This window comes from Phalacrocorax aristotelis, chromosome Z (assembly GCF_949628215.1).
Source record: "Phalacrocorax aristotelis chromosome Z, bGulAri2.1, whole genome shotgun sequence".
Classification (NCBI taxonomy): domain Eukaryota; kingdom Metazoa; phylum Chordata; class Aves; order Suliformes; family Phalacrocoracidae; genus Phalacrocorax; species Phalacrocorax aristotelis.
Genome location: NC_134311.1, coordinates 16,682,096 through 16,701,110, shown reverse-complemented (window position 1 = coordinate 16,701,110; position 19,015 = coordinate 16,682,096). Strand labels below are relative to the sequence as shown.

The following is a 19,015-nucleotide window of genomic DNA, read 5'->3' as shown; positions in this document are numbered from 1 at the left end:
TTTTTTTTTTTTTAATACACTAAGAAGGCTTATGCAGTATATGGTAAAACAATTGATTCAGATAGGAACAGACTGCCTTCTCTCTGAAGACACCAAATAGCAGTATAGCATTTTCACACAGGTATCTATGGTAGCTCCAACATCCACCTCCTCACTGGTAATAGCCAATTTCGAACCAGTGAAAATGAACCATTGGAAACGTAATTCTCACCACCACATGCATGACTTTGCATTTACCACTACTGAACTTCTTTAGTCATTTGACTGCACAGTTAGTTTTGTAATATTATTCTGCAGTGTCTTGGTATCTTCATTACCCTGAAATTTTGGACGATCAAGCTCTGTCATTCATTCTTTTTTTCTGAATCATTTCCCACACTGATCTCCGCAGACCTCCACTGTTAGCTTTCCAACTCTATGAAAGCTAACCATCTATTTCTCTCTTCCACTTTTTATATTTAGCTCTGTGACTGAAGAAAAAAACTCATATCCATGAACAGCTTTTCTTAAAAAAACCCAAAAGAAAACCACAAAAAACCACCAGAGGCTTTGGTGAAAGCTGGACAATGGCATTTTGGGCATTTAAAACAATATACAGACTCAAAAACATCTACTGTATGTATTTATTCCCTCAAAGAAATCCCACTGGTCTGCAAGGCATGACTTTCACCTCCTAAAGGTACAATTATTCTGCCCATCCTATTCATCCATGTGTTGACTAAGTCCATTCTTTAATAAAAGTGCCAATGTGTCTGTCCAGCACTGAAGTCATATTTAAATTAGTATTACATTCCCAGAACAGACTTTATATATTTTTTTTGTAAGGAGCAGGCAACCATGGGGGAAATAAGATTTTACACACAAAAGCATCAATTGGAATAAGGAGTCATAGCAGCTGCGGTCACCACTCTGAATTAATTAGTTTCCAAGTGACTATAAAGACACTTACATTAGGTCTCCAATTTCTTTTTTCTTCCCCCCAACCCTTCCAATTAGAATAAATAAGAATGAAACCTTTACTACAATATTCAAGAATAATTTCTTTTATAGCTGTGAAGAACAGAAGACCTAATTTCTGTGGGGAATTTCTTCAGAAGAAAGAGTCCCCAAAAGAACAGTTGATTAAACAGTATTTAATGGAGATATTCTTCTTAGGTTCTCCAGAATAAATTAAGTACAAGGACCAGCTAGTCTACAGCAATAATTAACTAGAACTGCCTCAGAAATCTCACAAGGACCATCTTATTTGGCAACTATTAGTACACCTCAGCTTGGGATGGCCAAAATGTGAAGAAAAGGTACGCAGTGCTTACAGAAGCATTCTTTCCTATCTCAGGTTCAGGTGAACTATGGAGTAGGTTAATGAAGAGGCCCAAGTAGGCGCACTAAATAGAAATACATGTTGGGATGATGAAATAAGTAAACCACAAAAAAAAAGTATCTATTTGGAATATGCATAAATATTTTCAAAATGAGTTTAGAAACATGCTGACACTTCTGTCATTATTTTGAATAATAGTAAGTGTTTTGGTTTGCTGTCACTGCTCAATTTTCAAATAATATAAGGCATATGGGTTGCATTAATATGTTTTTTGTTCTACTGCAAAGGTTGCCTCTTTATTAAAATAAACAATAAAAGTACTTATGCAGAATTCAGAAAGGAGATGGTGTCTCAGCTGCAAACCATATTTTTTAAAAAGCGAAAATAGCTTATTTTGCATTCTTAAAAAAAACAAAATAGTAAAATTCTTATGCAAGACTCAAGAAAAAAGCTTCATCTGCAAGCCATATTTTTAAGATAGCTGACAATCTTTACTTAGAACCTACTTTAATATTTTCCTTAAGTTGTCTCTAATCCAACAAAAAGCTGCCTTTGTGATCTGTTTTCACTTTGTAAGTAAGCATCTAGTGCATAAAAAAGAAAAGCACATAATAACTGCTTCTATTTAAGTATCTTGTCAATGATGAAGTCTTGAAAATGAAGCTGGTGATATTTTTACTGAACATTTATATTTAAGAAATGCAGCCCAGCTTTTTTTATGCAATCCAAAGCAGTATTTGGCATTAAAAAACAATTTCTTCTGTTATCATAATGAAATAAAACAGTAGGAATGGCTGCCAGTTTTCTCATTCCAAATTAAAATTACAGTAAAAGATTTCCCTGCCACATTCTTCTCTCATTTTTCCTTACAATTCTAAGTATTGTTTTATGCTTGCTACCTAGAAAAAATTGTATCATGTTCTAGAGCTTCCTCATGCTGAGATTGTTAAGCTTGCTCAGTTAAGATATTTTGACCCTGCAAGAGCAGCAAACGGGAGACTGACTTCCGAAAACAGTATATTAAATATGGGGTTTCTCATTTTAGCATAAACTTGAATGGAAGCAGCATATCAGTGAAAATAATATGAAACGCTATGAAGATTAAGAACAGAAAAGTCAGTGAGTATACCAGCCTGCCTTCTCACTATTTTAAGAATTGTGTCAGAAAAAGGCAGTAGGTAGGAATATTCAAAGCAAGTGAGTATATTGAGGAGACATGGTTATGTAGTCTCCTAACAAGGCATTCCTCCCTCATTCTTATTAATCAAGAATAACAAGATCCAACCCTCAGACCTCAAACACTGAGAAAGGAAGCCCAGCAGACAGTCATTCAGCTCATCACTACTTCTGTATACTTTTACTCCACCTCAGCTACAAAGACCAAAACATTTGTGTTTTGATAAAAAACACTGTCATCATTTGCTTCTGAGGATAAGCACATGTACATATTGGTAGACAGGTGTAAATGAAATACCCATGAAGTAAATTACATACAGAAGCAACATCCTTACTGTTTTGGCATGGAGAGCAATTAGATAAACCAGCATTTGCTCCAGCAATAACTTATACTTGTTCAGGTTCCTTTACTTCTCTCTGGAAGTGCAACATCGTCTCTGCTCATTATTTCGCTGTTAATGTAATGTTTTTCATTTCAGAAACAGAAGGAAAAAAGTTTTTTCAAGTATGACTTTGTTCAGCATCAAAACCTCATAATACTTCCAAAACAAAATGCTCATGAATTACTGAGGAATTACCTCCTACAACAATACCACAGGAGAGGAATTCCATGGAACTTCGTAATTAGAAAGAAGTAAAAAGTATCAGTGAGCACACTCAACCATCTCTCATGATAACCCTGATAGATGAGCTGGAGGGAGAGCATATTGTAAAAGTGGAAGAGACAAAACCTTTACCTTGAAGTTACAGCAACCAACCCCTTTTCCCTTCTAATCCAACGCCCAAGATGCATTAATATTCATACGGAAAGAATGATAAAACACTATGCCACAACCAATTAAGTACAGAAATACATGATGCTTTCTTCCCCACCTTTGGTCATGAGACATTGATTGTCATACAAACATCTTTGCCAGTTTTGCATGGAAAATGGAGCAAGGCACGCTTGCTTACGTCTTTTGTGAAACAGGTCTATTTACTGGTAGCACCAGTTCAATAATACAAACTAGCACAGAGCGGAAGAGCCACAAGTTTATCAATTAAAACAGTATTAAATTCCACTGTCCAGACAAGTAGAGGTATGGTACTGCTCCACACAGTGTATTCTCAAGCACTTGATCTAGCTACCTACATTCAATACTGTTTACGATGCCGTTCCACACAGTCTTTGGAAGGTAACTCTACAGTATAGCACAGTTATTCGTGTATATGAAAACCTAAATTCTAGATTCTGCCACTGATATGATCCCCTAAGAAATGGCACTAAAGTTGCTCAAAAAAAGGCAAAGACTTGAGACTTGCATCAGAAACACTGATCAGTCAAGAACTACATAGACCCTCCTTTCCATCACTTACCTAGGTTCTGTTTCAAAATAGAAAAATAAACACCCAAAGCTTACTTATACCCTACGTTTTGTTATTATTACCGGTTTGTGCCCAATGCCTCTTGTCCTATCAGTGGGTGCCACTACTTCCATCAGGTATTTATACACGTTGATAAGATCCCCCTGAGCCTTCTCAAGGCTGAACAGTCCCAGCTCTCTCACCTGCTCCTTGACGCTCTAGTCCCATAGTCATCCTCAAGACCCTTCACTAGACTTGATCCAGGATGTCCAGTCTTTCTTGCACTGGGGAGCCCAGAGCTGGACTGAGCACTTCAGATGTCTCTCACCACATCGGAGTAGAGGGGAAGGATCACCACCCTCAACCTACTGGCAACGCCTTTCCTCATGTAACCCAGGAGAGTGCCCGCCTTCTTTGCCATGAGGGTGCATTGCTTCCTCGTGGTCAGCCACTGTCCACCAGGACACCAACGTCCTTGCCTCTTAAGTTGCCTTCCAGTATGTCAGCCTCCAGCACAGGCCGGTGCAAGGGTTTACGGCAACCCAGGGGCAGGACTTGATGTTTACTTTGCTAAACTTCATGCGATTTGCTTCCTCTCTGACCATTTCTCCGGCCTGCCCACGTCCCTCTGAATGGCAGTACAACCACCTGGTGTACTCTTCCCCATTTTTTATCTTCTGCAAACTTGTTGAGCATGTGCTCTGCCCTACCCTCAGGGAAAATGTTAAATACTCTTCACCCCAGGACTGAACCCTGCACTATGCTACCGGTTAGTGGCCTCCAGTTAGGTCCTCTTTGCGCTGCTATCAAAACTTTTTTTGCTCTGCAGTCCAGCCAGTGTTTGATCCACCTCACTGTCTCTTTACCTAGTCCCTGCTACTGCAGTTTGGTTGCGAGGATGTTATGGGATATCTGTCAAAATCTTTGCGGACGTGGAGATAAACACCCACTCTTCCTCTTGCCCACCAAGCTAATCACCTCACCGTAGAAGGCGGCTACCAGGTCAGGCAAACGTGATTTCCTCATTGTAAATATAGGCTGTCGATGCCCAATCAGCTGCTTATACTTCATATTTTTGCTGGAGCTTGTCCAGAGAAGGGCAACAAAGCTGGTGAAGAGTCTGGACCACATGTCCTATGAGGAGCACCTGTGGGATCTGGGGTTCTGTAGCCTGGAGAAGCTGAGGGGAGACCTTATTGCTCTCTACAACCACCTGAAACGAGGCTGTAGGGAGGTGACTGTAGAGGAAGTGGCCTCAAGTTGCACCACGGGAGGTTTCGATAGGACATTAGGAAAAACTTCTTCACCAAAAGGGTTCTCAAGCACTGGAACAGGCTGCCCAGGGAAGTGGTTCAGTCACCATCACAGGAGGTATTTAAAAGACATGGCACTTAGGGACATGGTTTAATGGTGGGATTTGGCAGTGTTAGGTTTATGATTGAACTCTATGATCTACAGGTCTTTCCTAATCTAAATGATTCTATGATTCTATTATTTGTTTCTGATCAGGTGCTGTGTAGCAGATACTCACAGTATTATCACCCATGTTAATCTGTCTGGTAATGCTGATCTCTGTGCTTTTTACTGGCTCAATATCCATCCCAAGGCAGACTTCCATGAATTCCTACTGGTCTCTCACATAAAGGGCAGTTTTCCCTTCCTTGTTTTCCTGGCTCAACCTTGGCTATAAAGAGATTATGAGAGATTATGTCACAGGCTTTGCTGGAGTCAAGGTATACAACATCTGCTGCTTCCTTCTTGTCCATACAGACAGTCACCTCATCACAGAAGATAATCACGTCAGTCAGGTACAGTTTGCCCTTGGTAAATCCATTCAGGCTATTTGCAGTCATCTTCCTGTTCCCGGAATTAGCTCCCAGAAAGACTTGCTCCATATCCTTCCCAGAGACTAAGCTGAGACTGACTGACTATATTGGCTCAGATCCTCCTTGAAGTTAAGCATGATTCTTGCTTTTTTCCAAACATCAGTGATCTTTTGCAATTATTGTGACCTCTCAAAAATGATGAAAGCAGCCTTACCATGACATGCAGCTCCTTCTGCACCCCAAGTACAAGGTATCTGGTCACATGGACTTGTATATGTCTGACTTATGCATTCCTTAACAGCATCATCTTCTGCTGTGGGTAACACTTCAATCCTACAGACTCTGCTTGTAGGCTCTGGCAACTGAGAAGCCAAAGGGCAGAACTGACCAGTAAAAAACAAGAGGGGACAAAAAAGCCACTGAATACCTGACCCTTCTCCATACCCTGTCACTGAGCTGTGGACCCTTATTTTCCTTTAGCTTTACTTTTGCTACCAGTGTACTTACAGAAGCCATTCCTGCAGACCTTCATATTCCTCACTAGCTGGAAATCCATCTGAATTTTGTATTTTCTAACACTATCTGTGTACATTCAGGCAGTGTCTCTACATTCCTCCCAGGTAGTCTGTTCTTGCTTCCAACTTTGGACATTTTGTGTTTGGGCTCAGGAACACATTGTTTATTCATGCCGTCATCTTCTGTTACGTTGTGTTTCCTATTTGGAAGAGCTTTCTACTTCAGCCCTGACAGAAATCTGGTTATCAATTAAATTAATATTCAGAATTTGTATAACAAAAATAATCTGCCTTACTAGGGCATATATTGCCTAAAAGAGCCATGTAATGTGACTGACAAATTATAATGTGCTGCTGAGAACACAAGTAGTAAAATTCAGTGTTTCCTAAAATTGCCTGACTTCTCATGCATGTATGCATGAGTAATGCACAAACGGATCTGTCTACCACCCAAAGCACCAAGTTTCCTGCATTACTGCAGAAAATGCATCACACATGGATAACAAGTCAGACACTTGCCAAAGCAAGGATCTGCAATGCTCCATTGAAGGAGGGCTGAATGACTTCAAGTTCTACCCTTTCTTCCTTCCCTGAAATGGTCTCACCGTGAAAGCTGGACCACCCCGCCTCTGTCTTTTGTTGAGAACCATCAAGGACCCTTCCTAAGCCAACCACACTAGAGTTTAAGAGTGTCCCACTACTCTTTCAAAAACCTTTGAAGGTTGTAGATTCTATAACATTACCATGAAAGTCTTCTATCTTTTATGAAAGTATGCAAGACTGTCGTTGGAAACATACTCTAGGAGAAAGAAAGAACAAAACTGAAAAGAAGTACATTAGTCCTCACTCTTAAGACAATTTCACAGGGAGATGTTAACTGAAACCAAGGCTACAGAAGATGAAAGCATTGACCAAAAAATAAACCACTACTCTTAGAAGAAAATAAGGTGTTTTGAAAAAGCCTGGTATTACAGGATACAGAAATTCCATGCAAAAAGACCGTACTAGAAGAAAGATCTTTCAAGCTCCTTAGGCTGACCTACTCTAAAATCATCAGTTACCCAGTCCTGAGCAAAAGCCCTTTCTCAACCATAACACTATTAATTTCATGAAATTGGATGATTTTTATTCCCAGGCCAAAGATTGTGAAAACATCCTTTAGACTGAAGCTCCTCCTTTACAAAACAATTTGGCTTTCAAAAGCTTGACAGTGATACCGGAGTTCATACTTAACTCTACTTCTGTTCATATCTTGCTAAAACATAAAGTTGAGGGTACATAATTTAGGGTGAAGCATTATTTCTTCCTGTATCTCTTGTACTATACTCATTATTCTATGATAAATATTGTGGTTTAAGTGTATTAAAACAAAAACATTGTACTGACTTTTCTGCTTCTCTAGTGATGATTTTCAGAATAGTGATATATCTTTCCATTTAACAGTGGTTGATAACCAACTGCTGCTCTTTCCCAACAACTGAAAGACATGTTCCCTTCAAGTACTGCAAATAGCCTTTCTTCCATGTCTCATTAATGGGCATCCTCCAAACCCGATATTGCTATAGCAACATCTGCCATAATACCAATGTTTTTGTTGTAAGAGAAAGGCAAAAACTACTCCTAAATACACATAAAGTTATATTAAGACCTAATTTCAGCCAGTAAGTTTAAACAATTCAAGGTAAGCTACACATTGCTAAGAAATCTCTAGACAATATGTTATTTCTGTGTAAAGAAACTTCTTAGTATCATAGCTTCCTAAGAGTGGTAAGAAGTACTCTACAATGGAAAAATTAATCTATTTTGACAGTACCATCAAGCCTGACAAACAAGTAAAAGAATTCCTGCAAGTATACACAATTTTGTATTTTAAAAAAGTAGTGTAGTAGAAGGACTAGAAAGGTTCATACTGTTCTTTTTTCCCATCTTTCATGAATCATTAAATAAATATTTTATACAGTTTTGGCAAAACAAAACCTGAAGAACTCAAAAAACAGCGTACTATTCCAATAGCTTTGAGAACTCCTGCAAACAATTAACCCAGTTCCTGCATCCACGTAGCTGGAATTTTAAACTGCTCTCATTTCCCACAATGTTTACTTCTGATTGTTGTGCTTCAGATATTATTAATTTTATTTGCAATTATTTTTAATATCCAGTTCTAACAAAGAAAACATAGAATCAAGAATTAAATGTCATTCCAACAATAACACAACAATATATACTATTTGCAAATTCAAATAACAAAAGTTTCTTAATACACCCAAGCATCAACACTTCCTAGGTTTTCAATATATGTAAAACTGTGCATGTGTGTGTGTATGATTTAAAAAAAGTAGACATAGACACAAGTATTTAACCTGAAAAGTGAGCATCTAATTATTTGCAGTCCTAAGAAACAGTATATTTACAGTGAAATGATGTCAGCAGTGTCTGTTTAGTGTCTACTCAAAGACAGGGAAAAAACATCCCCAAGAGTTAGTGATAAGACTAGAGTCATCAAATAATCGCAAGCATTTTCTCCTTTCTATAATATCAGATTGTAATTAGTAAAGTTCCACACTGGAAAGAAGTTAAAATCTTGAAACTGAAAGTTAACATTTGTCATATTCAGTACAGCAGCAGTTTTTAAAAGTCCTGCTGAGCTGCAGGCAGCCAGCCTCTAACAACAGATGCACCATCAAGCAATCAAGCATCAAGCAATTGCGTTGATTTTTTTTTTCCCTTACAGTCTGGATGAAAGGTAACAGTTGTTCAATGAAGTGGCAGCAGCCATACTGAAACAGTGTGCTGACTGAGACACAGATTCCCCAAGTAAATGAACTAGTACAAAAGGTTTGTGAGTTTATTGGGAGCTGAATACAGAAATGTAGTTCTTAAGGCAGCAAGGAATTCTCCCTTATTCAGATATCAACCCTCAGATTCCTCCCCCCCCCCCCCCCCCGAGTAAGAGAAACTTAAGCCATCACATTAAAAACTTCAGTAAGACAGACAACTGTGTTAAGGTCCCAGAATTTCATTCTCTCTTCCCTGAGCTTGAAACAAATTCCCTGTGAAATTGAATCCTCCCCTCTCATGCCTTCTGAGGACATCAGGATACATAGAAGTCCTTGACAAAAGGCCTTGCTCATGCCAGCAGTCCCCAAAAGGCTTTTTTTTTTTTCTGGATATGTGGTAGGGGAAGGATGATCTGGGTCTGTTCTTGACTGAAGGAAGAAAAATGTGTATTTAGAAAGAGGTGTGCTGTCTTCGGCAACTGGGAAAAAAGTGAGAAAAAAATTGTACTATTTTCCTTTTCTTTCTAAGATGTATTTTCTTCAATCTACAGCAACCCTTCGTATCTTTGTCCAATCACTAAAGAAGTCCTAGAAGTTGTAAGTAGCCATCTCAATAAATCTTTTAATCTGAAAATACACATGCTCTTAGACTCTGGTGTAACATTCACTTTCTGGCTCCAAACCACTTTGGCTGGTATAATTATTTTTGTTGGTTTTTTTTGTCTTTTCAGCTGAACTTCTCTTTGCAGCTTGCTATACTCCTCAAGACTAAACATTCAGTAAGAGAGAAGGCAGACATTTTTTCTTACATGAAACATGTTAAGTAGAAGTTTATGAACTGTTTCTGCATGTTAAACAGAAAATGATCAATTCCTATATTCTGCACGCGCAGTCAATAAGTTTTGAAAGGATCTGCATGTCTTCTGACAAGTGTTTCAGGTCCACCCACTAAAACTGCTAGAATAGTCTGCATAATACAAGCTTGCTCTAAGTTGCAACTTTGTAGACTGCTTACCTATTTACCTTATCAACCATTTCTATTCTCTCCATTCTTTTATAAGAATTCTAAAATATCCATTGAGATTATGCAAAGAGTTCTTTATGAATCCTGTGATCAACAACTTAAGACAAAAGGTTGCTGGGGGTAATGTTACACCAATATAAAATCTCCCACTATCTCAAATAATATCAGTGATTTCTGTGAAGGCTGTCTTGTTACTCTTCCATGCTAAATGAGTATTTCTATGCCAACTCTAAAAAGCCTTCTTAGTTTAGAAATCAACAGTGGTGAAAAATTTGTAAACAACTAGTGCTTTTTAGGCTGTGATTCATAAGAAACAGGATTTTTTCTTTTGACTAAGAAACAAATACACTGTAGAGCTAGTAAGAGTCTATTTGTTCATTTTTGGAGACTAAAAACCTCAAGAAAACCAACCTTTTTGCTATAAAAATGTTATTGTTATATATGGGTGCATTTTTTTTAACAATAAAAACCACTTACAGCACAATCTCCGATAACTGAGGCAATGCTATTTGCCTGATAGTGCAAGACCATTGCAGTGCGAGTGCCCTTCCTCTCAGCTGCTCACTTTGAAGACTCCTCCCTTCCTATAAACTATTTCAAAGCAAAATTTGTTTGCCTTCAGCTCTCCAGAGCACAAATCTATCCTCGACAATCGCTCTTGAAGTAAACACAAGTCCTGCACTCATTAATGCCAACTGAAGAAAACAGCTTGAATATACTTGACTAATACAGTCCTGAGTGCAGTTAGCCTGTAAGATGTCTGCACGAGCCAATCCCGGAAGGAAAAGGACAATGCGGACACAGCGAACGCTGCTGGGAGATGTGTTCAGCAGAATGGATCCTGCAGTGAAACCCTCTCAGGAGCACTCACAGAAGCCCTGTGAGACATGGGCTTGTAAGCTTAGTGCTACACCACCCAGAATTCTCATCATGCTCCAACAGACACAAAAATGTGTCATCAAAAAAAAAAAAGAACAATTACAACACCGAGTTTAAGACTGATGGTAAGCCAGAAAAGCAGAATGCCTCAATATGACTGTTATGTTGCTTGACCTGTGCTTTACCCTTTAATATCGTGTTGCCCATTTTCTTTTTCCCTTTACTGATTTGTGAGGACAGTTGTTTTGTAAGCACTAAAACACCCTGTAATTCCACCTGATGAATCTGGCACAAAGCACATCTAAATGGGTCAGTGAAGCCTTTCTAGTCACCAGCCTTTTGGAAGACTAAGATCTGTGTGAGGATCAGAAAAGGAAAAAGAAAGAAAAACCCAAAGCAGAAAGCCTTAAAAAAAAAACCAAAACAAACAAAAAACCCAACAACAATAAAACAAAAAACCCACACACAATGGTAAGGTTGATTTAATCACTACAGTCATGAAGGAAAAACAAACAAACCCGCCATTTTATGTGAAAACAGTGTTCTCGGCCTATTCAGAACTCCTGCGCTCAAGCATTATGACTGGAATTTGTACCTCATTTCAACAAACACAATTTTAAGCAGTATTAGTCAAAACTGACATATGACTAGTACAAACATTAGGAAGTTATAAAACTTCTGTAGCATTTGCTGATATGTCATAATGTATAAGATACAAAACCTGTATCAGCTGACAGCAAGGCTGAAGATAAAGGTCTGACTCAAGCATTACCATTCCCTTGCAGCTAAAATTTCAAACTACTACAGAACTTTGAACTTGAAAGTAAAATACAAGTAGCATCATACTTAGAGCTAAGAGAACTGATGATGGGGATACTGTATTGTCAGGCACACAAAATGCCTTCCATACCTCTGACTGGCATGAGAACTTAATTTCTTCAATTTAACTGTTACAGTAAAAACTTCAAGCACCACACATTTCTAAACAAATTCATGTTTACCTTGGCAAGCTTAAGACTCAAATTGTCTAACATCTCGACAGATGCAGCAAACATGAAACTATGCAACTATTAATAATTTTCCAGTTGTGTTACAGTAATGACCAAGCTGGCTCTGGAAATATATCAGTTAAGTATCAGTAATGCAGCCCCAGAAAACAGACAAAGCTTTTTGTTACTAAAATTAATTGCCTCTAATATTTAAGTATCTAAACATCATATTACCTTCATGGCATGGATTTCTTCTATCAATCTCTCAACTCGTTTTTGGTTCTTTAATTTCAAGTCTTCTGAACCCCTGCAAATGAAGTCTGTCTTTATTAAAAAAAATCTGGGTTTTGTTCATTTCACTGTGAGCTAATATTAAGTAGCAAAATAAAAATATCACAAGAGTGAGCATAAGGACATTGCCTTGTTGTTAAATGAACATTTTTGCGAAGAGTTGAACATAATCTAATGCTTCTGCTGTTCTGAACAGAGGAAAAAAACCAGAGGATTTACCAGAATAGTAAGACAGACAAATATTACTTTATTAGAAAATAGTAACTATAATTCCTATCAATAATACATAGGAGACAGTGACACCTCAAATATAATTATATTCTAAGATCTGTAATATTTAAATATAACAGATCATTGGGTTTACTTCTTATTGTGCACAATTTGCTAGAACTGTGGGAGAAGGGTATGCTCAATTTACACTTTGAACACAGTAACAGATGTATCTTATACCATCTCCAGTAAGACACGCCATAAGTTACTTTGGGCCAGTTATCTTTAAAAACATAATCTACAAAATATTGTTTTACCTCTTTAATTAAATGTTAATTAATACTAATTATTAAAAAACAAGTATGACCTGTATGTATGTGCAAACAATATTTTTGCTACAGAACCTTGCAGACAACTGCAGTGAGAAAGTGTTGCACAACTTACGTTCAACAGCAGAATAACCTAAAAGATCAAACCTGACACTTTTAGAAGTACTGTAAAAGGTTCTGTAAGTGATTGGGATTAGCTTCCAATACACTAAATCCCTTTAAAAGAAGTTATCCCAATTCTGCTTTTTACTTAGTAATTTTGGTCTACGTAAAGTGATGTAAAAATAAGACAAGTAGACTGTATGCATCATAGTGCCTTAAGTTTTAAGTGCAGCACATGTTTCTCCTACTTCTATGTTTTTGGGGAAACAATTAAGACACTGTCTCATTTAAAAACACACGACAACACCATTGATACTTAGAACTGACTTTTTCAACTTTAATTTCCCGATGTGTCTGGTTAGTCTGCGAATAGTCAGGACTCTGGCCTTCTTCACATCTTTTCTCATCTTCACAACCTGTCAGAAAGATGGAAGATATTACAAAGCCTGTTCTCCTTGATTAGCTTCCATATACAATAGATTAATTACATGGACTTACATTTTAGAAGTGTGTTCAATCAAAAAAACCCTATTTTTAAAAGCAGAGTTCATTCCCCTGCTAACCAAATCCCAGTTCAAATGAATTCAGATTTCACTTAAAATCCAACTGCTTCCATAAATATCAGAGGAAGAACAACCAACAGTCTAAAAATGTGTCTGAGGTCTAAACAGAAGACAAGACATTCCTAACTAGCCATACTTTAATATTATTCTTAGAGCTAGACTGAGCTAGAGATTTGAAAAAGACTCACCTTTTGCCTTCACTTTGTTTATTTTTGTCCTGGTGAAACAGCACCAGTACTTTTCCATTAGTACATAATGCATAAAAGCACTTTCATTATGAAACATTTTGGAAGATTAAGGAAAGACTCCCAAACTAAACACTGTTTATTATAGAACAGAATTTGAGATATGCATATTTGAATGGATTTTTGTTGAAAATTAAATCAAAGTGATTTCCAACTCACTACAGCCTCTTTCAACTTCCTATGGTACCCAGTACTCTGCTCCCAAAACGTATTTCAAAGTAGACAGTATTAATGAAAACTTGAAAATGATGTTTTGGTCTTATTTCTCACCCTTAAATAAAAGAAACAGAATTCTAATTATTATTATTAGACAGATAGTACAAACATACAAATCTTTGGAATCTTTTGCTATTAAATTGCATCATGGCAAACCTTAGGCCTAGACATTGTCATGTCAATGATGCACATTTTGGTGATACAGGGTGTCAGCAGTCACTTATAACCCTGCTTTTTTTACAACTGAAAAAACCCTCCTTTATTTATTCAGATATATCTCACTACCTCTATTAATATTTTGTATTTAACAGCTAAACTTACAAAATATGGAATATTAAAACAAAAAAATCAGTCTTCCTGACAAAAAGGCAAATTTATCTTAAATTTATCCAGTTGAATAAGTGTCAAAATAAGTTGGCACCTCCTTCTCAAGGAAGTTCTTTACCTCAGATTTGTATTTTGTCTTCTAATTTCTCAGAGATAACATCAAAATGATTGTTTGATAGTAATTGTACCATCAAGTCAGCTCCACCACGAATATTAGTGTTATAAGCCTGCATCAAGCTTGAACAAAAAACAGAGTGGGGGGGAAAAAAAAACCTTCAAAGCTCACAGAGAAATGTTTCACACCTATGAAGGGAAGCCTGGCTACTATACATCCCCTGTGCAGAGACCACAAAGGTGAGACTATATCATTTAGTTAAAAAATGAAGCAAACAAAAAAATAAAAACAAAAACACAAACAAAACACCAGAAAATCCACCAAAAAATCAAAGCCCCACAACAACAACAAGCCCCCCAAAACAAAAGCTCCTACATATTTTGCACACCTGATTATGTTTGTAGCCAGGTTACCAACACAAGTGAGCTGTTGAGCCTTGAACTGTACTCAGCAGTGGCTCTACTGAAGGCTGCATCAATCAGAGCAGAACAATCTCTAGAGAGGGACACGTGCCGATTCCCAGCCCCACCTTTGCCGGGGAAGCATGGGGAGCATCGCTCCACCAAAAGGTAAGGCAGGGGAACTGTACCGGGGCAGCATTACTGGCACTTGCACAGAGAGAAGGGAAAAGGCAAAGAAGGTTTTGGGGACATGAATGACAATTAAAATTGGTCTCCTGTTCTAAACTTTGTACAGCAAATGTCAGTACTTATCTCCGTTACTCAGGTGAAAATAACTGTGCACACAGTTCTACCTATGAGCACTTCTACTCCAGTTAACAGCAGAAACCAGGTGCCAAGTCTCTGCTAGACAGCAGCACTGCTCAAGTCTCCATGCTTTAAGGAAGAAATCCTTAACATTACCATTTGCCAAGTCAGCATGTAAACATTTCTTTTTATAAGATATTGAATGAAACTATCATAGCTCCACATACTGCATCTTCTAAATGGACGAAAAGAAAGCATATTCTGGTTGAATACCTCTTAGATACTGTGTATGTTCAAAGTGTTTGGCACTTCATAGGCAAACCGGATATGCCTTCTTATAAAGTTGGGGGGGGAGGGGAGTTCTGTTTTGTTTTGGGTTTTTGATTGTTTTTTTTAAAATAACCATTAGAAACATCCACATGCTAGAAGAACACCTGAATTTAAATAACTCATACTTTACATACTAGTTACTGTGTATCCACACACTAAGTATATTTAACTTTCTCTCAAAAAATATCTTGTAATGTATTTTTTAATAGAAATATTAATGCAGACACAGCATGTTTCCAGGGCCTAGGAGAGCCAAAACGCAGCCTCCCCCACTGCCAGCCAATGAAGGCTGTATAGGCATATGACAGCAGGAATGAGGGAAGGTATTCGCTCTTTGGCAGACAAGGAATATCAATTTATGTAACCCACAGTCACTTCTTTCACACGGGACAGTATGCATCAACTGTGTTCTTGGAAGTACTCATAAAGTTCTCAAGAAAGCAGTCAGCTCTTTGGGACAGAAATCAAAAAAGTTTTGCTTTAGATTTACAATGTGCCTGAAACAATGGGGCTTAGACCACCAGGGTGGCTCCTAGGACTCATTGAACTATCTGCCTCTCATGTTACAAAGTGAGATAGGCAACTTCCTCTTGAGTAAATAATAAAAAACCAAAAATCCCCACCAAAACCAGTAGCGGATTTTGAAAAATAATAATATTTGCTCATAATAAGTGAGCTATTTTTTATAAACAGCTTAAGAAAAGACAAATAGAAAAGAAGAAGTCTTTGCACTGAAATTTAGAAAGGCTGCAGTATAAATCAGGGTCAGACTAACCAATGCTTTACAACAGGGTAATAAGGACTTCTAATCTACTTAAGAGGATGCAGTAAATAAAAAAGAATAATTATAAATACAGGCAAATCTCAAAGCAAACAATTTCTTCTATAGATAGGAACACATTCTAGGTTTCCCGAAAGTTCAGGAAGCCTGCAACTGTAAGCAAAAATAACCACTTCAAGGATTCCTTGCAACAAAGAACAAGAGATGCTTTACCTTGTTGAAGACATTTCTTTATTCTGTTGGAACACATTATCTAAAAGGCATTTAGGCCATTACTATTTATGAATACTAACAAATATCCATGTTTATTAATGATTAATAAATATTTATTAATTACAACTCTTAAATATTAAGACTAGATAATGTAAAAGTAAGAATAGGTAATATAAAAGTAAGGATAGATATAGGTAATATATACATTATTAAAGCTAAAAGAAATCATAGGGGAAATGAAGTAACTTTTAAAAACAAGCCCAGGCAGTACCACATACTAGCCTGAAAGCACATGAACATGTTTCAAAACTATGGCTATAAAAACAAACAAAAAAAAACCCAGAGCAAAAAAAACCAAAACAAAAAACCCCAACCCAAAACCCCTACATCCATTCTGCACCGTGCCTTCCACACTAGACGTATTCATTTTACTACAAATCCTAAACAAAGATGAAATGCAAAAATAATCCATGGCTGTAGGTATTCCACAAAGAGAGGCTTCTACCACCCCAACAGCCTTCAACCTACAGTGAGCATTGCCACAAAACACGATGCATACTAGCCAACTGCACACAAGCCATTTCAAGCCACAGGCAGACAGTAGCTGTTGCTGTTTCAAGAGGGAAAGGGCAAACAAAGAGCACAGCATGGGACCAGCAGATTACTAGCCAGACAGGACTAGAAACCCTCTCCTGCAATTTACCTTTGCGGAAGGAGTGCACATTACTCAGGGGGATTATAACAGGAATTGCTGACTTTAGCACAGCCTACACTAAATCAGCTCCCAGTCCTCACTGTTAGTAGTGACAGTATCTGGCAATAAAAAGTGACTCGATTTGGACGGATGGGTACACTTGGCATAGTACATGTCAAACCAAGAGGATAATTTCCAGCAAACAATGCATCTAACAATTGTGTGTTTAAAGGCATCATAAGAACTATATTTAATCCTGAATATACAGCTGAGGAAGGGACAAACCAACAGCTTTAGCCACTTTGCCTTCTTATCTTATGTGGCAGTCCAGCCAAGCCTTCCCCAACCCTCAGCATGGCTAAGCAGGGGAAGTAAAGGGAGAGAAACTGATACATGATTGTTTAATCTTACCTTTGATCTCTGAGTTTCCTTCTAAGTTTTTTTTTTTTTTTGCAAGAAGATAGTTTAATTTGAATACTGATATTTCAGTCAATTACAAATCACTGAATTTCAACTAACAAAAATCTTGGAAGGGCAGAATCGGTGCCTGAATCAGCATTGGACTTGCTGGAAAGGGCTTCTGATCACATACATTATCCCTTTTAAATTAATGGGACATGGTTATCATATACAATACAAGACAAAATGCACACGTATTAGAACAGAAAGTTATTTTAAGAGCCTCCCACACAATTAAGCTGTTGCAAAACACCCTTTATAAAAATCTTCAAGTTTCTTGAAGAGACACCTAAGGTATTTTTAGGTGAAAGAATCAAAAAACTATCTGGTATAGGTTCTGAAAATGTAAATCACTACGAACAGTCCTCATATTGGTGATGGCAACAAAAGCACATCAAGCAATGCGGACAAAACAACAGCATAGGTGTGCTATTACATTCAAATTCACATGACTAGTCAAAGGTATTTGCCTTCATGTTTTTAAGACAACAGCAGCAAAGTTCTCAAAGGAACACTACATTAGAATAAAATGTTATACTTGGCCACTTCTGAAACTTGTTTCGAGGTCTGTACAGGCAACATGCCTCCAAACTAAGCTAGTGTTCAGCCAGCTAGAAAAAAAATAAAGGAAAGTGTGACTAAAGATTTGTGGATGTATCAAGAAAGGTACGTGTCTACTCTGAACTATAGTACCAACTATACTTGACCAAAAACACACCCCAAAACAAAGCCATTCTTCAAAAAATATTAATCCAATAGATTAAGAAAAAAATAAAGCAGTCGCATGTTTCTGCCCACGACTTAATATACTGTACTCAAAAACACTGAAATACTAGAACTGTGTAGGTTTACATTAGGAAAAGTGTTTTTTTATGTTACCATGTACAAAAGCTAATACTGTACATGAAAACACCTGAAAGACCCAGAATATCTTAAATTCTTCTTAACTCAAAGTTAATAAAAGTTTACTTACGCAGTTGGCCCCAGCTATCCAAAATGCATGAAAGCCAATAAACTGATGGCCATGGCTTTTTCCTCTGCGCAGCTTGGAGCACATACAACTGTTCTCCTTGGACTTGAGCCCATGAGGTGCTGAACATTTTGGTCCTGACCCAATAATGCACTTAAACAAATTATTAAATCCTTAAACAACCAGCACTAGACAGACTAGAGTTTCTTCATCTACTTCTGCTTTATGCCAGCACACAGTCTAGTCCTAGTCCTTGTACAAGTAACCAGAGAAGACAAATCATTTTTGTCCTGCTCAAGGAAGGACACTGTACCTAACCTCATCCAGTGAAAAAACTCATTGTAAGAGTTTATAGTGTTCTGAACTATCCATAATCTTATATGAACACACATGCATTAAACAGAGGCCTCCCTCTTCTCCCCCAGCCTAGTGAAGCCTCTCCTATATGAAGATTGACTTCAAGGTCCAGACACAATTGCAAAAAAATTTCATTTGCAGTTCAAAGATATCATTCCTAAGCAAGTTCTGTAACTAGTTCTGAGTTTGCTTTTCTGCTTCAGTTTCTTCCTGTGCTCTCAAGGATCACAGGCTTTATCTGACATGAAGGTCACA

The 19,015-nt window shown here is 37.6% G+C and overlaps 1 protein-coding gene across 2 annotated transcripts in view; it reads right to left on the bottom strand.

Moving 5' to 3' along the window:
* SRFBP1 (serum response factor binding protein 1) overlaps positions 1–19,015 on the bottom strand; it is a 79,244-nt gene that overhangs the window by 37,221 nt on the left and 23,008 nt on the right. For both annotated transcript variants that reach the window (XM_075079831.1, XM_075079832.1), the window contains exons 2-3: positions 13,111–13,199; positions 12,086–12,158 (exon numbers count right to left, since the gene is read on the bottom strand). In XM_075079831.1, the coding sequence (XP_074935932.1) occupies positions 12,086–12,158; positions 13,111–13,199 (162 nt within the window). The remainder of the gene's footprint in view (positions 1–12,085; positions 12,159–13,110; positions 13,200–19,015) is intronic.